The following is a 21,923-nucleotide window of genomic DNA, read 5'->3' on the forward strand; positions in this document are numbered from 1 at the left end:
TTAATTGCAAGAATTGAACACTAAAAAAAGTCATAAGAAGTGCCATTCATAAGGTCATGCACTGTCCTCAACTTTTCATGAACAAAGTCATCTATAGTCGCTACAGTTCTGTCCATGTTCTGCTGTTGTCTCACACAATTAAAGTACGCTTTGCCTCCTGACGTTACATAATTTTTTCACACAACACTTTATTGTACAGTAAAGCAACAAATGCTTGTCTCGTAAGTATATTGTCTCAAAGTGGTTCTATTTATTGCAATGCTTTGTATGTATGTCGATTAATAGCAACAGAGTATTGTTTCTCGAAACGGGAATGAATTGGAGAGCGTAGTTTTGAATAATGGCCATGGTCCTGTCAAACCTGCTTGTCCAGCCGGAAATTTTTCCTTATATTCTAATCTGCAATACATGCTGCACAAGACACATTGATCCTGTCACTCTACAGGTTCTACCATAAACAACTATGCAACCCATTCAGTGATCCAATACAAACATGTTTCAAAATTAAAGTGCCTTATCTATCATTTACATCATTCTACAAAGCCTACTCTGCAAATAGCCTTTTTCAAATTGTATCAAGGTTCATGTTTTAGTTAAAGAGGGTCACATTAAAAATATGCAGCATCTTGCGTCTTCATCCCTTGCATCCAAAGAGCATTCACATTTGACATTAGTTTTTGTGTTTGTGTAGTCAACACGCTCCTCGTGTATAACGCACGACCCACTACTGTAGTCTCGTGTACACTTTCCATTTAGCATTTCTGTCTCTGTAAAGAGGATGTTCACATCCCATAGACAGTAGTACTCCTCACACGTTCCATGAGAGTTTCGGTTGCTTTGTCCGCCATTGTCACATATTGATTTCAATGCGTGCATAAACGCAAGATGCAAAATTTGGACGCAAGAAATACAACTCATTCTATATCTTGCGTCAACACTGTGTCATATTCTGCGTCGTACCATCTTAATGTGAATCGCAAGAAAAGTGTAAGTCTTTGACGCAAGAATGCAAAGGCGCTGTGTCGCCTTGCATCGTTAATGTGAATCAGGCTTTAGAAATACATGATGTGTCTTTAGAAAAAGTCGATGTCTAATAACAAAAGCTACTCATGCCAACCATTCAGACTAGACTACCCAAACACAAAAGCAATTAGCAGACAACATTAAGGACTAAAGAAAAAGCCAGTGTAATTAACTCAATTTCACGAAAAACCTTGCACCCAAACACACAAGTAACCATACCACTCTTGACTCAGCTTCATTATAGCATGCAAAAGCAACAACAACATGTTATCATTATTTTAGTATAAAACAAACTGCAACACTTTCAATTTCTAAGCATTACACCATTAAAGTAAAGTAATTTTGACATCATTGCACAACTAGTATCTATTGCAAACTATTATTACCAGAATATGACAAGAACCTAAAAGTACCTATGACTAAAACAGCCATTAATAACTGCTTGACAAAGACTGATTCATAGAAACAAGTAGCGTAGAGTAATTTCAATAAGACTCCCAGGGTGGTTTGTACAGATGTCAGCACCACACACACCACAATCACCATACTACCAACCTGTTCCCCCAGTCAATCTTTGATGTCACCTTCTTCTTTAGTTTCAATAAGTCAGTCTAGTTATACAATCAACTAAGTACATTACCAGTCCAAAAACATGAATGACAAACTGCAGGTAAAGTTCCTGACAAAATCTGACTCCGAAAGTCAATTAGTTGAAGGATCAAAGTTTTAATTGTACCACATTGACTGTTCTTGTGATCCTGCAAATAGAAAGCAGTTATTAAAAACAAGTTGTATCAGCACTAAACTACATAACGAAATTCATATGTTCAACAACCTCTCTTCTTTAAGAGTGAAATGTAAAACATAATCATATTGTATTGTGCACCACTAACACAATTAGTCTACAAAACCAGTGCATCATAGCACACAAAACATGTACAACCAACTACTGCTCAACCAATCAGAACTTAGAGCAAACATTCCTGTTCTAAGACGGTATTTCTGAAGTCATTTAGTACCGTTCTGATGCAGACTAGAGTCGCATGCTTTGTGCCCTCCCTGGTCTGGAAGCTCGAGGCTAGAATGTTACCTTCATGACAGTTCTGATCCGTTCATGCAAATGGTACAGGAGTGTAATGCTAGGAAGTCCTCTCATTCGAACCAATGTATCGCCTGTCAGTTACTGTACAGTTGCAGAGGAATCTGGCTGGAACGACAAGTTGCAGCACTTGCATGAAAGTGGCACCATCATGTGTGATGGTGCCTCTGAGCAAGCGTCTCAGACAGATGCAAAGCAGTTCTGCATGTACAACAGTTCTCTTCATGTGCACTCCTGGAGCAGAAAGCCTATGCACAGTCAGTATTGTCATCTCACTGAGAAACCACCTCTGGACATGAGAACGACCAATGGCTAAAGTCATTAACTATTCCTGCTGCAACTGACGGACTGGTTGTTGCAGCTCAAACCAACCTCTTTGGACTCGGTACTATGAATGCAACATTCTGCATCATGATATCAGTCCCACCTGCCTCTTGTGCATTGCAAACCTGGACAGTTGACCACATGGTGGCAGGCTGTAGTGTCTTGGCACCGACAGACTACAATGATCTACACAATCTCGTGGCCTCCATCATCCACTGAGACATGTGTCACCAGTCTTGGGGTTCTAGTGGAGAGCAGATGGTACGGACATCATTCTGATAGGCTTGTAGAGATGACATCACTATGACATGGGATATAGCCATAAGCACTACTGCTAAGAAAATCAATACCAATCATCCTGACATCTGCTTCAGAAATAACAAGACAAACAGTTGTATTTTTACTGATATCAGCTGTCCTGCTGATGGCAACATCATAAGAAAACATGCTGAGAAGTTGACAGAGTACAGTGACTTGTGGATGGAGGTGAGCCCCGTGTGGCAATGTCAGACAGATACTGGTCGTTCCAGTGGTGTTGGGAGCACTGGGCGTAGTGCACGCAGGTATTGCACAGTGACTGGACATCATTTCAAGTTACCACAACCCGTAGCACTTACAAAAAAGTCTTCCTGACCCACACAAGTCTTGTCTTCTGTCTCCACAGCCATGATGGTTTAAGCACCTCTGAAGCAGGGTTCGCTTCCAGTGCTTACAGAAACCTTATGAACCAGACTGATCTCGTTGAGCATGACATATAATAATGACGATGATGAAATGAGTCTGTTGGTTATTTCTCACTGCTTATCTGGCAAGTATGTCTGTAAGAGTAACTTGTTTCTGTTGATGGGGAGTTTCTGTCATCTGGCATGGAGACCGCTGGCAATAAGGATCAGTGTTTTCCTAATGACCATTGATATCTACTAAACGTGCTGTTCAGAGCTGGTAAAATCCCCGTAGTGCATGCAATCAGTAATTGATATGCCAATTACTATAGTCTGTCCACACTGGCTTCTCCCTCAGTAAATCCTGAACAAATCTGACAGTAAAGTCCTAGAGACATGTTAAACACTTCATTCTAGAGCTCATGGTCATGCCCTTGAGTGTGCGTTGCATGAACGTCCACCAACCTTGTTATGCAAATTACTTAAGTACCTACTCCAACCAATAGAAACCCTTCAATCAAAAGACAAAAATCCACCTCTCATGCTAATTACTAATTTCTCATTGGATAAACGCTGGGAACACCTGCCGCACAAGAACAAAACAAACTTCCGGGGGAGGGGGAGAAGTCAAAGTGGACTGACTTTAGTGCCACATAAATCACACAGATAATGTACCTCTCTGCAATTTACCTGCCGGGTTGGTGGGCAACCAATTGAGGGTAAAAACACCACTTGCCTTACTGAAAGGCTGATAACTTAATAATAATAAATGCTAATAGTAAAACTCCTACATCTCAACTTAGTCCAGACTGCTGGCAAACGAAGAATGGTCTTTCGCTTGATAGTGATGCTGCTGTGGACCCTGCACTTTGTCGAGAGTTTCTTGAGGAGTTGCAGAAACTCAGACAAATTCCTATCTGTGAGCGACAATGCCTTCCAAGGATCTTTGTGAACAGTGGAACCCTGAAACCTATTGGTGATCTTAACACATCATCAGTTCGTTGAAGGATGAACCAAATATGAGTGAAATCAGTTACCTGGTATACTCTGCTGCTTCACTAGTGTCCAAAAGGCGGGGCTTAAAGACAACAAAGTCAACCAATTCTCAAAAACTGACATGGAGACAAAGGCTGAATATGGAGATTCTCACACTTCAACGTGCAATCTCACTGTTGTTGGAGGTTAGAAAGGGTTCATCAGGCATTCGTATGTTACATGAACTCCGACTTCTCCGGCATTGGTTGCGCATTTCCTGTTCGGAGAGTTGTGAGGTCACCATCAATTGATTGAAAATGGAACTTAAGTCCAAGGTCGAGTGGTCCAGGAGGCTGGAGAAGAATCGTAAGAGACTTCCCCAGAACGGTTTGTTTCAACGAGATGCTGGACAGTTTTACAGAGAGTTGGGTAAGCAGACTATCCAGGCCACTTCCCCGCCATCCGAGTCTGAGAGCGAGCAGTATTGGGGTGATATCCTAGAAACTGAGGTACATCACAATGAGTCTGCCTTCTGGCTGAGACGTCAAACCAATGGCGAGACGCACCGGAAAGATGAGCAGCAGTGGTTACCTATCTCAGACAATGAGGTCACATCGTGTCTCAAAAGGATGGGGAACTGGAAGTCTCCTGGTCCAGACAAGGTTTATGGTTTCTGGGTCAAGCGTATCACGTGCCTTCACACTGACCTGACTCATAACTACAACCTGCTGGTTCAGAATCCAGACTCTGTACCCGACTGGTTGTCTCAAGGAACAACCGCTCTGATTCCTAAGAATGACAAGACTAACCAGGCCAAAAATTACCGACCTATCACATGTCTGTCTGTCTTCTATAAGACCCTCACCTCAGTCATCAGGCAGAGGATTGCAGGGCATTTGGTTCAGAGAAACCTCATGGCTCCGGAGCAGAAGGGTTGTCAACAGGGATCTTTTGGTGCAAAGGATCAGCTGTTGATCAACAAGCTGCCTACCGAAGACTATACGACCAGGCACAAGAGCTTGAGCATGGCTTGGGTGGACTACCAGAAAGCCTATGACAGCGTGCCACACAGTTGGTTGCTCCAATGCCTTCAGATGCATAAGATCAGTCCAGTCTTGTGCAGGTTCCTGTCATGTGTGATGAAGAGTTAGAGGACATCGATGGTGCTTTCTTGTGGGAACAGTACGATCAAGACAAGGCTTATGCAGACCAGGAGGGGTATTTTCCAAGGTGACTCACTTTCTCCACTTCTCTTCTGTATGGCTCTCAATCCTCTGAGTAAGGAGTTCACCACTGGGCATGGTGAGACTGCCAAACGTCAGCTCATCAGTCATCTACTTTGCATGGCAGAAACTCTGATCAGTTGGATGGGTTGTTGCACACAGTTCGTACCTTCTCTGATGACATCCAGATGAAGTTTGGTCTGGACACAGCACACTTTGTCAACGGCAGACTATCTGGACACAACTCTGGAGTGACGGTAGGAAAAACAGACACCATCAACTAACTGGAACCGGGTCAAGTCTACAAGTACTTGGATGTAGATGAGAGTAACGGTATTCAGCACAGCATGATGCAGCAGAGACTCCGTCGTGAGTACTTCCGCAGATGAGGTGGTTCTCCGGACTGAGTTGTATGGTCGGAACAAGATTCTAGCCATCAATGGGTTTGCACTACCGGTTCTCACTTATGGTTTTGGCGTCATTCATTGGGGGGGGGGGGTGCACGGACCTGCAGCAGCTCGATCAACGGACCAGAAAGCTCCTCTCTATGCACGGTGTCCACCATCCTGCTGCAGACGTTGATCGACTGTATGCTCCTTGCAGTGATGGGTGTAGGGGGTTACAACAGATTGAGTTGACATCAATCTTGTATTGTGAGGCTGAACTGTTACCTTGCTGACAGTTCTGATCCTTTCATACAGGTGATACAGGAGTGTGACTCCAGAAAATCTTCACACTCGATCATGCGCATGGCTTGTCGCTTTACTGCACAGCTACGAAGGAGTGTTGCTTCGAACGACAAGTTGCAGAGCTTACACAGGAATGCATCCATCTCGGTTGAAGGTGGCTTCGAGCAAGCACCTGAAACAGATGCGAGACATTACCGTACGTGTTGCAGTTTTCTTCATGTGCGGTCCTGGAGCGGGAAGCCTATGCATGGGCAGTATCGCCATCTCACTGAGCAACCGCCTGTGGACATGAAAGAGACCTAAGGATGGCTAAAGGCAGCGAATCTTCCTGTTGCAACTGAGGGACTGGTTATTGCTGCTCAAGACCAAGCTGTTCAGACTCGGTACTATGAGTGCAAGATTCTACATCATGATGTCAGTCCTACTTGCCGCATGTGCACTGTAGGCCTGGAAACAGTCGACCACATTATGGCAGGCTGTAGTGCTTTGGCACCGATGGACTACACTGATTGACACAATCAGGTGGCCTCCATCATTCACTGGGATGTTTGTCGTCATTTGGGGTTCCAATGGAGAGCAGATGGTACCGGCATCATCCTGATAGGCTTGTGGAGACGGATGACATTACTATCACGTGGAATACCACCATCCCCACTGCCAAGAAGATCAAAGCCAATCGTCCAGACATCTGTCTCAGAAATAAGAAGACAAACACTTGTCTTCTTATTGATATCAGATGTCCTGCTGATGGCAGCATTGGCAAGAAACATGCTGAGAAGTTGGCGAAGTACAGCGACTTGCGAGTGGAGATAAGCCGCATGTGGCATTGTCGAACACTGGTGGTTCCGGTGGTCTTGGGAGCTTTGGGCACAGTGCACGCAGGTATTGCACAGTGGCTGGACGTTATTCCAGGTCATCACAACCTGCAGCACTTACAGAAAACAGTGCTTCTGGGATCTGCTCGGACCTTCGTAAAGTCGTGTCTTCTTCCTAGACAGCCATGATGGTCTAAGTAGTTCTGAAGCAGGGTTTACTTCCGGTACTTGTAATAGACTTTACAAACCAGACTGATCTGGTTGAGCACGACACACAATAATATAAAATAATAATAACAACAACAACAACCAAAACATCCGTACAATCACAGCAACTGCTCTCTAGTCAGACAAAAACATATTTACATACTCTACACACAAGCCTTTTAATTAAACAGCACACCAGACTAATTTGTGTAAGCTATATAAATTTCATAAGTTTCATTAATTGCAAAGAATTTACTAACTTAAATTGCTTACTAACTTTTGTAGCCAAAATAGCCATGCAGATCTGCATATAATGCTGTATGAATGATCAGCTTCATTATTTGGGTTGGGCAAAACCGGTTTTCCCGGTTCAGGGTAGTGACCTGTCAACGAATTGGCTCTTGCAAGCCAACAAATCCGAGACATATTGAGAATGAAGTAGGTACGTCGACAGGCACTTGTCCAAATGTTGATTAAGCCTTATTGTCCCTTCCATACACTTGTTCAAGACACATGAAGCAAGTTTAAAAATTGTTTCTTATGAAAGAGTTTGCGGCAGTTCACGAACATTTCACTTACAAAAATTTATTGATTCAGTTACTATTTCAATAACAGAAATATCCTTGGCATACATATGTTAGAGTAACGTGTGATTTCTTAGTTTCTATATATTGACTTTCTATACGATATTGAGGGGCGGAGCTTCTAGAGCATGCGTAATCTCAAGGGTAACACATCTCAAGGGTAACACGCACCTTTCGCCGATCTCGCTGTACACAAAGTCCACATTTCTGGGTCTGCTTCTGAACCGCATCATCTTGCCGTTGACTAGGCTTTGTAATAAGTTCACTACTTACCATTTCGTGCATCTTGTGAGAGACTTTGCCTGCGTCGAGATGTGTAAAAAGCCATTTCTTGAGTATGGCTTCTCAAGGGTAAGAGACTACTGTTCAAGCTGAAGTCGCCTGATTCATACTCTGAACAGATTCACGTGGAGTGGAAAGACAGAATACTCATTGCCTAGCGATGGAAGTTTTGTCACGTGAAGATTTGCGGTAGGGGAACCCATTCAGGGTAACCGAATGTGACGCACTGTGTGGCTGAATAGGACTACTTGTTCCCCCGTGTAACATTCTTGAACTGTAAAACTGTATCTTGATAAACTAGAGTCAGCAAAAATTCGTCTAGCCTATCCAACACTCCATGGAAGGCAGTGAGCTCATGAGCTTACATCACTTGATTACCTTGGCCTGATTCTTTGTTTGCTATACAGAGTAATAGTTTTGGCTGCTGGTTCAATCCAACTCCACACTGTATCAAGCACATTTCTCGACACAAAACCTGTCTAAAACCTGATTTTAACATTTAGCAACATTGAGCGAGAGAATGCCTTTTCTTGCAACTCAGACTTTGCAGATGCAAGGTCTTATTCGAGAATTCTAATCTTGTTTTTAAAGTTCCACTATTTCATTTGCTTGTTGTTCAATTATCCGACGTAAACCATCAGCTTCAGCCTCCGTGACATTTTCGACAATCAACATCTTCACTTATAATTAAGATCACTACTAAATATACACATGTCTTGAACTACTGCGCCTGTGGATGAGGTAGAACAGCCTCTGCTTTCTGATTTAGACATTACAGCTATGGAATAGCTAGTGCGTATGTGTTGTGTTACTCTAGACATAACTGTTGCTGGGACTTGTTGACCAGCAGTGCTATACAGACTGTAGTGCACGGGTACTGTACTCTGATCCGCGTCAGTACCTATCGAGTGCATGTTATTACAGTAACAACTTCGACTTGGACAATCACATATATACAGAAGCAAGCTAGACTGCCCAGAAACAACGCAGAACGTCCTACATGTCTGGTTACCCAAATGGGTTCCCAGGTGGCATGATTTCACTCGCCACAACTAATCCATCACTAGGCAATGAGTAGTCTGTGCTTCCACTCCACGTGTATCTGTTCAGAGTGTGAATCAGGCAACTTCAGCTTAAACAGCAGTGTCTTACCCTTGAGAAGCCACACTCAAGAAATGGTTTCCTACACGTCTCTACACAGGCAAAGTCTCTCACAAGATGCACGAAATGGTAAGTAGTGAAGTTCCTTACACAGCCTAGTCAACGGCAAGATGTTCTACGGTTCAGCAGACCCGGAAATGTGGACGTTGTGGACAGCGAGATCGGCGAAAGGTGCGTGTTACCCTCGAGACTGCGCATGTTCTAAAAGCTCCGCACCCAAATATCATCTATTAGACTAAAATTACCATATGTTCCAGTCAGAGCACAAACATGACAACTATAATCCAAATTGCCATGACAACCAGTATTTATTAACACATTGTCGCTATGGAAGATGGCTCAAACTTATCTCAAATTAATGATTGCTCATGCACAAAACAAAGTCAAACCAATGCAAACATCCGTTTTCCAAAGTTGCTTTGGAATTAATTCATTAAGGTGTAGTCATCCCAGTACGATGTCAAGCTACTAATTTAACCTCTAGCCACATTCAATTGCACATCAGTAGTTACTGAAGAGAAACCTGTCTAATTCCTTATGTTCAAAAAATAAACAAGGATCCTGAACTTTAAACTGACAAAGTGGGTGTTGCCTACATTAATTAATCCCTAAACACCCTTAACACACACACACACACACACACACACACACACACACACACACACACACACACACACACACACACACACACACACACACACACACACACACACACACACACACACACACACACACACACACACACACACACACACACACACACACACACACACACACACACACACACACACACACACACACACACACACACACACACACACACACACACACACACACACACACACACACACACACACACACACACACACACACACACACACACACACACACACACACACACACACACACACACACACACACACACACACACACACACACACACACACACACACACACACACACACACACACACACACACACACACACACACACACACACACACACACACACACACACACACACACACACACACACACACACACACACACACACACACACACACACACACACACACACACACACACACACACACACACACACACACACACACACACACACACACACACACACACACACACACACACACACACACACACACCAATTTCCTTTACAACTCATAAACACACCTAATTTAATTCAAGACACATGCTCACTTGATAAAGACGTTTCCATAAAGAATTCCATTCCCTCAATACAGCAGTTACTTCTTGGGCTACTGGATCATCAATGGCGATTACTCTTTCATGAAGTCTAGGATCAAACACAAAAACACACAAACGAAAAAAGTGTTCACAACACTCATCACCACGCCCACGTCACTAACCCAAGATTTTCCAACCGGTGCGACTTTAGATGCACAAACGAAGCTGGAAATATGCCCTAATAAGCAGATACAGGTTACCAATCCCACTAGACCGATCTGTGTCTTGCAATCTGTACTCACTTTCTTGACTGGTTCACACACTGAGAAACCACGATACCATGCTGAAAACGCGACAAACCGAGAATTTCATTATTGCCTTCATCCATTCTCGCTTAATTAATAGGCCTGGTAGCCATCGGAGAGTCGAATACTTACCTCCGCATTCTTCAACAATTTGCACGAGGTCCCCAAAACAAAGTGGCAAAAAACGAGAGTCTTCAGGCCGGCCGCTATAGTCATAGATGACTAGGAAAGTCACAAACAAAGCTAGAGTGGGCGAACAGTGTAGAGTAAACAAAAAACCTTACCGACACCCAACTTCGCGTTGATCGTTGGCCGCCAGTGAGACATGGCAAGAAACAGCAAGTGCAGTAGCTCTGGTCAGAATTTTCCCCCTTACAGCGTACTGGAGACGAGCGCACCGAAGTGTGGAATAGCCCGGATAATTGCTGTTTCCTCGGAGTTCTTCTTCTTGTGCGGTGTATAGAAGAAGAGACCTACTGTTTGCATGTGTACTTACGAGCCAATCTTCAATCAACCTTGAGTTTTATCGCACACCGTAGTAATTATTACAGTCCAGGTGCCAAGTCTCAAATAGAGATACGTTGCAATTAACCTTCTTCCAACATTTTCAGACTTAAACTATGTCTAGCAGAATAAGGTAACAACATGAACCTCCTAGGTTGATCTTCCATCAAGTGTGGCGAAGGCACCGAACAAGACGCTCAAATTGTGAATGCGCATCCGAAAACGCGAGGCTGTCAAGTCTTCTCGCTAGACAGCAATATAGACTTAAAGCTGTTTCAAATAGCTTCAAGAACTTATTTTAACAATAGTATATCACACTTTGCGTTGTGTTTAGCGCGCGTTAGAACAGTTGTTTTTCTTTTGTATTTATTCTTCTGTAATAGATGAAACGATCTTTTTCGCGATTTGTTTGTACTCTGCAGTATTTCTCGGGTATTTCCGCATGCTTCATACTGCGTATGTTGCAAAAGACCATCTCTAGAGAGGTTAGAGGACTCTGTTCAGTTTTGTAGCAGCTGGAAGACATGGTACGGGCACACACCTTCCCAGTCTGAGTTTGAGACGAGTTGGTGAAATTGGTATGGCTTATATTCTAGACTCCAGGTCTAAATTTGTGTAGTTTTTTTCGTTGATATCTAAGTGATGAGTACGACATTGAACGACAGTGGCACGTGCCACAGATGTGGCCAACGTGTCAACGTAGACAAGAAAGCTCCTTTATTTGCCAGATAAAGTATGTATTGTAATTGCAATAATTGTCAGTACAACGTACAATTTAATTAGCCAACAGACACAACCATCCCTTGACAGACTTTGCACAGAAGACTCACGGTGTTCTCAAGAAATGCACGTACACAAAATTACCGAGTATCATGCTAAGCAATTCAGCTAGTGGATTCCTATTTGAGGAAGTAGAGCCTTATAATAGTATTAGTAATTTAATACCAAATATTTTTAGAAGTATCAGCTTTCATCTGCTGAATGGTCATCAGTGAGAGAGGTGAAGACAGTTGTGCCTAAGTTGTCACTGCTGTCCGTTGCAGCTTCTGTAGAGTTATTGGGATTGATACAATTTGGCATTTATAGCTGTCAGTACAGTACCTACAAAGTATTCTTGATACACGAACATCAATTTGTTGAACAACAGTAATTTGACTGGCAAGAACAAGATATAGGTTCTAGTACCTCCTGTGGTGCAGGTTGTTGTGACATCGGATCCAATCAACGCAAAGATCTTTGCCTTGAAAATCCAGCCATAAGAAACGGGACTTGGAATTTGTGGATTGCATCTTGGAGCTCTTCTCCAAATGGCTGCTTGAAAGCAAGCTCTTGCGATATCCGTATTAAGAACATCTTCTGTTGGTGGAAGCTGGTAGCTAGCACTCACAGGACCGAGAGGAGAAAAGATTGTAACGCAAGGCATTTATTGGCCCTGTATTTCCGTGCATAGAGCAAACAAATTCTTCACAAACATGCAGCAGTTCTTCCGATGGTCTAAATTCTTGGCCAAGCTAAGACATTGCTGCCTGAAACTTTGACGACTGCTTAACCAAATCAAAGGCTATCTTTTTCCCATTTCCGACAAACGCACTTGTCGAATCACAGCCAGTGAGAGCATGCATGCCTACTATTGTATTGCACACATCATGACCCAATTTTGCAGAAATTGAATGCATTGGAATGAATCTAGTTCGCTCTTTCTACCAGTTCTGAAAGAGATCTTCAATCCTGAGAAGTGTGAGCACAGCATGCAAGAAAGTACAGCAACGTCGGCATCAGGCGACTTGATAGTGATGCTTGAATAGCCTCTTGCGGCAGCATGCTTGGAACGAAGTAGAATTCGCGTATCTGCTTTCTCGTGGGAACACCCGCTTAAGTCGTCGTCTTCGCATACTGATACTATTTTTCCGTTATAGCTGGTCAGGCAGTAACACGCTTTCTCACTTGTTACGTATACTGTTCCTCTTCAAACAATGCTTGTGTATGCATATTTTGGTTCTTGCCATTCTCTAGAATGGAACGCTGCTAGCTCAGAGTTATTACCCCCTTTGGACGAATACGTTTTCCACTGTCGTGGAGTTGACTACATGGTTTCAGTGTAGTATTGTTCGTTCTTACTGAACCGGAACGAGATCGTCTAGAACGTTGACAGTTTTTAATGGACATGATTGGATACTGATCTACGACGAAATCAACGCGATTGCTTCCAGACTTGAAAGCAGACGTTATTTGATAGAACACGAGGTCAGTTGGCCAGGTGAACGGAGCTGCTATTACTGGGTAGAGCAAGGAATGCCTGAAGTAACGCCATACCGTCAATAATCCAAGCTGATACTTCTTGTACATATTCTACAGGATGTGTATCTCCTTCAATAAGAAGCAACAGCTTCGCTTTTACAGTCTTAGAAAGTGTTCCAGCAGCAGCGGCTAGAGACCAAGAAATTGGCCCAAGTGAGTAACTCAGCAGTTTATGCATGTCAATTGCTCTTCTATGTGTCATTATAAAAAAACTCAGCAGTTTACGCATGTTAATTGCTCTTCTATGTGCCATTATCAAAAGACGTGCAAACAACGCTCGGTCAGCCTTTAACTCAATTAACACAACTTCATTTCTGCCTAGTTTGAACGGAACTGAGGAAAGCCTAGCAAACGTTTGCAACGTAGCCTTTCCAATGGACTATGGAACGGTCTTTTGACGTCTCCAATCGTTCCTCTTAAAAGGATGTGAAAGCTGAGTCTCCAACGTACACTGGCATAGGAGCGCAACAGGTCTTGCTCCAGATCTTCAGTAGCCGTAACACTAGACGCCAAATTGACTGTAGCGTTACGTATACATTCTCGTTCACTGAACGGGCTGACCCAAGCTTCAATAGTCTTGATCAGTTTGCAGACATCGTCTTCATCTTTTTGTACTCTTGACGCTGACAACTCTGTGCTTATCTTCGAGATTACGTTCCTGAACGTGTGCGGTTCCAGATATAGGTCATTACAAGCGTTGGCGATGGACGTGCTCGTTCATGCGCTGTGACAATCCAACGGTGAACTGTACTAGGATTTAAGCTGAATCCCACTATGCCTCCTGCTGTTTTGGTGTCTCGGTTTATTGTCTGTTCGATAAACTGATCAACTGGCACTCGGAAAAAAGTAGTAGAGTCACTTCTTTTAGCACAAAACTCTCCTTTCGGTAGATGTTCATAGGCTGTTGCGTGTGTTTCTGGGAGGCGAACCATTTCCCACCAATAGACAGAGGTATCGAGAATAGTTTGCTCTATCTACAGTATGCAAGAAACCATGGCAGCATATGCGTTTAACGCAGCTCAGATGCAGTTGCCACTTGCGCTCACGAGTTGCCTGAATAAAGTGAAGTAACGATGACAGCATGTCTAAGTAAGGTTTGCCAAAACCTTGACATCGAGTTTTCTTGTTCATCACTTTTGCTGTTCCAAATATATTTGTGAAGGTTTTGAAGCCTGATGAAATCATGAACAATGTTGTAATTTCCATCTCCACGCATTGCATTTAGTACAGTATGCAGCTCTCACAAACTGGTTATAATAATTATATCAGCACTTTCAGCGACCTTTGATTCGTTGGCCTGCCATTTCACTCTCATCAACGCCTCAAACAAGATTTGTGTACGCGAACAGCTCGGTTGTAGTTGTTTCTAGTCAGAACACTCTCAACAGTAGATGGCCCGACAATTCCACTCTTTACCAGCAGCTCTCGTAAATCAGCATCACCGAACCGTTTTCCAATAGTGCAAGAAACGCACAGGCAGTGTGGAAAGGCGCCTAATCGCAAAACAACGTGGAAGAAAGAACTCTGATGCTTCCATACGATGTCCTTTGCTTTGATATAGATAGCTTGGTCAATAGTTATGATGACATGGCTTTGTTGCAGTTTATGGGCTATTCGACAAGACCGCAAGAGAATTTCGTGAACAGTGGCTAGCTTCGTTGGTGATTCTGGAATCACAGGCAAGTAATACACCGTACTAACAGTGACCTGACTATTTGAACACGCTATGGCATTGAATGCCGGCCAGCTTGGCACACTTTGTGGTTTATTATCTGGTTGGCCTAATAACATGCTGTGCTGTGCACGTCATCGTAAAATAAACCACGGCAAGATTCAAGCTGGTGGGAAGATTTTGACAGACAGAAGTATTAAGCTTTAGGTTTTTAGAAATCACGAAAGGCGTCGGTCCACAACGAACGCCTGAATTGTATTCAAGTTCTACTCGCTCTGGTGCTTGCACAGAGCGGATCTTCCTCTTCTTGCTTGTCGCTTGCAAAGACGGGATAGAACAATGCATTGACGGAGTACCCATGCTGCGTTAATTGTACTAGAATACCGTTGGTACAGTGAGTAGTATACCCCTGCCAGACAACGTCTCTTCTAAGAGATCGTTGTTGTCTCTACAAAATATCACAGGTGAACTGGCTATCATCAATTATACTTGGAAGATAACATTCGTCATTTCGGCTCAGGCTCATCAGATTTTCGGCTATTTCAGTTTCATACTCAAGGATCTTTGCCTTGGAGTAGCCATGACCGAATCTATTTAGCAAAGTTACAACCTGCTGACTTGTTGGAAGTTGACATACGGCTAGTGGTAAAGCAAAGTGCGTAACTTACACGTCCTAATACGTCCACCATGAGTTGTGCAATACACAAGATTCTGAAACAAAGACAAAACGTGCGAGTGACATGCTCTTGAATTAAGCTGGTGCTCGTTCGGTTAGTGAAATGGTGGCATCTTCATGCATGACAGAAAGTTGTATAATGGGACAGGTGCGTCAGTGGTGTCAGCTAAATGATCACCGGCATGTGGGACTTGTGGTAAAGTGTTCTTCTAGAAAGTATCACACTTCTGAGGTACATAGCAGCATTGAAGAGATCCATAGAACTCTGGGGACGCGTGTGCCTTATGTTTGTCTGGTCTTGCAAATTCGTGTTCAGATCTCCGTCATCAGTTGATGAATCGTCGTCTCCAACATTAACGCAAGCAGCACGAACTAGAATATTGCGCTATGCACTTCAGATTCAAGGACTATATACCTCTGACTCTACAACAGAGGTACAAACAAACAGCACTTTGTCTCCAAAACTACGTTGAATTCTTAACTTCGGATTAGCAGAACGGTAGTCCCGTGCAACTACACCCTCACCTCTTGAAGGGAGATGTATAGCTGCATGTCGCGAAGGTCACGCATTCTTTCCGCAACAGCACTGTCCGCCTTATCGATCACCTCTCGTTTAATCTCGTCTTCAAGTGTACGAGGAATGCACGTTGATAGGGATTACGATCGCTTTCCTCTTCAGCATCTTCCTGTGCAACTTCGAAAGCTCTCTTGTCAGTGTATGCAGCGTAGCATGAGCGGTGGTATTTTGTTTCAGCAGCAATCGAATCTAGCCTTGCTTGTACTTTTCTAATAATTCTTTTGTCTCCCCGAAGAATAGCAGCTTCCTTGATTGCCGATGAAGCCTGAAATGTCATACACTGAGAAAGAGGTTCGCTTGTTGTTTTTCTCTTGCGAAACTTTTAACCTATCCTTTCCACAGAAAGGCACGACTCTAAGCTAGTCATGACTTCCATGCTTGTTGTTTTTCTAGTTGAGACTAAAGAAGGCGTGCACGTGGCAACATCACTACCACGTGCAGACTCTGCAGTGAGACTGATCATGTCCTGGATGTCGTCATCGTTCTCTTCTGCATTCTTGACAGCACTAGTGAACACTGAATATACGTTTTAGAGTCATCTTATGTGTATAATCCTGGTAACATCGTCTGTGCTAGGTAACCAGTTCGATCAGCGTTACGAGACTGTAGAAAGTCCCAAACCCAGTCTGCGAAGGTTTGCTGCATTCACAGAGCGCTTTCACACACAGAGTTAACTAGGATTAGCTCGGGCTAACTCGGGTTAGGATAACTCGTGTTAGCTATAGGATAACTCGGGTAGATCGAGTTATGATAAACCCACTCCACCCAACTTGCGTTCACACGTAGAACACGGGTAATTAGATGCAGAAGATCTAGAGTAGAGCAAATACATCGATTGCTTGAAGTTTCTTCTTGAGAATAGGAAAGCAGTAACGCCGATAGCCGAACACGAGAAAGAGAAGCCATTTATACGTTGGCGCAATCGACTCTAAGGCGTGTTTTTGCATATATTAGGGCGTGTCTTCGCTTACCTCTACTCGAACCCGCTTTAACCCTGTTTACCCTACGTTCTCGGAGCTTAGTTTCGCGTGGCCAGATCCTTTTCGCCTACATCCTGTCAGCGAGAAAGGGTCTGGTGAACTGCTTTTGAAGTTTTCGTTCGCCGCACTCAATTACTCCCCAAGAACTAGAGACCTCTTTAGTGGTTGACATTGATGCCAAAAGAAAACGACTAAGCACGCGCTAATGCATGAGATCATAACGGAGACACGATAACGATCGCAATGCCCCCTTGCTAGCGCATATCAATCATATTATGGCATTTATTACAGCGTGAAGATGTACGTGTGGCAGAAAGAAAGAAAAACCGTCTAGTAGTACGCACCGTACGGACCGAATGAACAAAAACTTGCAACAAACAAGTGTACCACGTCAGGCGCCGCAACACACGCGAATCGACCACACACCAACGTACAACTCGATCGATTAGAACAACTGGTGAGTTTAGTGGATCAGTATAGACGCAAATCTCCTTCCACCTAACGTCACCGTACTTAGCTTTTAGCTAGGTAGCTACATAGTCCATCACACTACGTACAGGTAGGTGGTACACAGGAAAGACGTTCATTTGTAGCTAATTTGTCAGACCCTGCCCTAGGCTTTAGTGTCCAGCCGGTCATCTCCCCCCCCCCCCCGGCCGCGGCGGAGAAAGACCGACTGGAGACATTCGCCACTCAAAGGAAACCGCTGTCTCTCTATCCTCCAATCAGGATTTTACACGTTTGGTTAGTGTTTGTGCGTGCACGTGTATTTACGATAACTGCTGATAGCAATGCCCGTCGCTATTGGCTCTCTACTAATGGCTTTGTAACTGAGTAGTCAATTGCTTTTACTTTCTGATATCACATTTTGTTAGCGTGTGAGCTACACCTGCATGTCGTCTTCTCTTTTGTCTTCTTTTCGTACTTGGAGGACTAGGCAGCGCATGCAAAACAACTTCTAGTCCGTTAGGGTGGCGTACGTTGCATGCATTGAACGAGTAGACCATCCACAAAGCGTGGTATTTGTACTCAACGCAGGGCGACGTGCAGAGCTATGGTTTGCGTACATTGCGGTCGACCTTTGGTTGGCCTCTGTGGTAAACTTTGAGTCTAGCGCTCTTAGAGCGAGAGACAGACAACGAGAAGAGCTGGGAAGAGTCGACCTGTTGTTCGTAGACTTGGATGGCACGTGTCGAGACTACACGTACTTGCGTCAGAGCGAAATTACATTAGCAAAGAGCCAATAGCGACGTGCATCCCTATCGAGGATGCACAAACATTGAACGGCACTCTGATTGGAGCGTAGAGAGTCGGCGGTTTGTTTGAGTGACGAATGTCTCCAGCCGGTCTTCCTCCGCCGCGGGGGGAGATGACCGGCTGGACTCTCGAGTCTAACCCTACCCATGCATCCTACAGTCTTCATTTGGGTACTGCTAGCGTTGTAGCAGCAATCGCTGCCCGAATAGCGACTAGCTGTTACTGTTAGTAGCTGCATGCGTTTCACCATCGGCTTTCACCGGTGACTTCGCGTCGACGGCGAGCGCTTAGCAAGAGAACCTTCAGAAATCGATCACACCACCGGCGGACGCGCGGTGCGTGACACTGGTCGTACTTAAGCTTGTACAACACAACTTCGATGTCCGTACAGTGTCACGTGTAGGCCGTTTTTCTTTCTGTCACATGTACATCTTCACGCTGTAATAGATACCATAATATGATTAGTATGCGATCGTTATCGTGTCTCCGTTGACATGATCTCATGCATAAGCGCGCGCTTAGTCGTTTTCTTTAGGCATCAATGTCGACCACTAAAGAGGTATTTAGTCCCCCGGAATGCAGAGGAGTAATTGAGTGCGGCGAACGAAACTTCAAAGGCAGTTCACCAGACCCTTTCCCACCGGCAGGATGTAGGCGGGAAGAGTCTGGCCACGCGAGACTACAGAGTTAGCTTAATTAACCCTCGTTTAACCCCAGTCTTAACCGGGGTTAACTTGGGTTTACTAGTTATAGACTGGTGTTCACACGACTGGGGTAATTGGATCTGACCCAAAGTTAACTCAAGCTAGCCCTGTGTGTGAAAGCGCTCACAAGTGTCTTCCAGCTGCTTTCACTGAACGGAGTCAGATTACTCGTCTCTGTCGGTCTTATATGACAAACACAGCCTGAAGCAGTTGGACATACCCTTAGCAGGGTGCAGACAGCTTGTGGAAAAAGACGTTTTAATAATTTTTCATTCATCACAGAAGAAAGAACACGGATGAATCAATGTTCTAACCCACGTTAGATTCAACAACGAATTCGAAGATACACCGCATAGGTTGTACTTTATTTAGCTAACGCACAGTGCATAAATAATAATGCTAGTCCTAAATAAAGTTCTTGAAGCAATTTAAAATAATTTTGAGGTTGTTTTTCTGTACTGAATGTTGACTCAGCCTCGCGTTTCCAATATGCGCTCTCACATTTTGAGTTTCTCGTTTAGTATCTTCGCAACACTTGATGAAAGGTTAACATCGGTTCGTCTTGTTACCTTGTCGTAATAAACATGCCTAAGTCTCAAATTATTGGAAGAAGGTTGCAAGAATTTGAGACTTGGCTTCTATACTATTACTCGAGGCCCCCGCTAACCGGGCTAAGGTATAGTACTGTAGTTGTCCGACGTGCGACCATACGACCGTGTTTTTACTATAGCTAGACACATCATAATTATCACAATGCCCATGCAGTCTAATATGATTGGTGACACTACGACTAGTCAATGCGGTTAAATAATCAATTATTAATTAATTAATCAGCACCCAAATCAAACTAATGGCACAAAATTCTGACGGACAAAAGGAGGTTCGTTGCAAATGGTCACCATAATGCAACAAATTTAATTTATAGCAAATATTTCAACTTGGTCAAATGACTTTAACTAGCTCAATAAAGTGTTCCAAGTCGTTTTATTCAGATATCATATATGACTGAAGTTTTCAATTAGCTTCTTTTTTCAGAATACTGGTCCTTAGTTGTGAAATGTTTGTAGTGAATTTAATCTACTGATACATGACATTTCTAAAATGACGTCGTCTTAGTTTGAGTGGCTTCATGCTCTCTTTTGACATATGCAGATCAGTCATCTAGCTGTTATTTCACTGTTTAAATTTTATCTAAAGAGACAGATCAGTCAGGTAGATTAATTAATTAATTAATTAAATGAAGTTGCCTAAACAGAGAGCACAAAGCCACTCAAACTAAGATGACGTCATTTTTGAAATGTCACAGGTAGTAGATATTCAAACATGTCACAAATAAGGATAGCTACATTCTGCAAACTGTCATTAGTCTCAATTAATTAATACAATTAAGTCAGACTGCTGTTATTCTCAGCATGCGTAACACACACACACACACACACACACACACACACACACACACACACACACACACGCACACACACACACACACACACACACACACACACACACACACACACACACACACACATGATCATTCTTCGTGAAGCGGTGGTGCGTCCGCGCGAGCCGTGGCTGACAATGGCCGGCTACTGGGGCCGCCCCGACGGGACGGTGGCGGCGTGGTGGAACCTCTGGCTGCACACAGGCGACATGCTGATGCGCGACGAGAAGGGCAATCTCTACTTCTGGCGGCCCAGGTGCTGCGGGCCCATCCGGATACGGTCCACCGTGTAGTGCGCGGGTTGGAGCTGCAACTGCCGCTGCCGTAGCTATAGAATGTTTTTGAGCAAATAATCTAATAACAGCACAAATCTGGAGTGCTTAGGAAAATTCTGCATGTCATTGCATGTGTAAAACAACATCAGCAGGTCAACCTTTTAGCCTGGCTTGCAACTTTCTTTCACCGATTTTCCAACTTTTTTATAATTAAATCAACTTTTTGTTGCGTAACGGAGATCTAGACAAACCTTGCTAGGTCTCTTTCAGCAGTGACAGTTTACAGACAAAGCCACAAAGCAAACATTCAGTAGTACTGCATGTTTTATGTTTGGGTTTATGTCAGTGCGTATCAGTCACTCATCCCATGGGTCTTAATTCCACATCGATCGTCTTCTAGCTTCTTAATTAATTTATCTTCTGACCAAGACTTGAGTAAAGTTTAAAGAAGGTATTAAGCTCCAGAGGAGATGGACCAAGTCCTTACTTCTTCTACAGAAAAGGAAAACAGTTATTAAACACCTTTCATAAACTTCAAATTATTGTTGCGGATGCTGAGAATCTGTCTTTAACTGTGCAATCGTGTGATTAAGAAAATGTCTAGAAGCCATTACAATGCTAGTGTCTCTAGACTCTTGACACTGAATTGCAACAATATTGGAAACAATGTACATGCACACACACACACACACACACACACACACACACACACACACACACACACACACACACACACACACACACACACACACACACACACACACGTGCACACGTGCACAGACACACGTGCACAGACACTCACACACGTGCACAAAATGGCAAATGGATAAGGAACTGCCGTTCGTGTACAGGGTGTACATGTCCCATGCTCATGCTTCCATGCTCAGAAATGCACAAAGGTTTTGTGCTGAAAGCGCTAGCTAAGAATGCAAATGGTATCCTTTTGAACGTCGATTTTAACTGGTCAACTTACTGATAATTGATAAAT

The 21,923-nt window shown here is 43.6% G+C and overlaps 1 protein-coding gene across 1 annotated transcript in view; it reads right to left on the reverse strand.

The window, feature by feature from the left end:
* The window catches only part of LOC134192514 (dedicator of cytokinesis protein 1-like), a 39,257-nt gene extending 28,297 nt beyond the window's left edge, over positions 1 to 10,960 (reverse strand). Inside the window, exons 1-7 of the mRNA XM_062661287.1 lie at positions 10,836 to 10,960; positions 10,684 to 10,773; positions 10,549 to 10,589; positions 10,429 to 10,484; positions 10,259 to 10,355; positions 1,689 to 1,781; positions 1,579 to 1,634 (exon numbers count right to left, since the gene is read on the reverse strand). Of these exons, the coding sequence (XP_062517271.1) occupies positions 1,579 to 1,634; positions 1,689 to 1,781; positions 10,259 to 10,355; positions 10,429 to 10,484; positions 10,549 to 10,589; positions 10,684 to 10,773; positions 10,836 to 10,878 (476 nt within the window). The 5' untranslated portion in view covers positions 10,879 to 10,960. The remainder of the gene's footprint in view (positions 1 to 1,578; positions 1,635 to 1,688; positions 1,782 to 10,258; positions 10,356 to 10,428; positions 10,485 to 10,548; positions 10,590 to 10,683; positions 10,774 to 10,835) is intronic.
* Between the last annotated feature and the right edge of the window lie 10,963 nt (positions 10,961 to 21,923).

The sequence above is a fragment of the Corticium candelabrum genome, chromosome 1, assembly GCF_963422355.1.
Source record: "Corticium candelabrum chromosome 1, ooCorCand1.1, whole genome shotgun sequence".
NCBI classification, from domain to species: Eukaryota; Metazoa; Porifera; class Homoscleromorpha; order Homosclerophorida; family Plakinidae; genus Corticium; species Corticium candelabrum.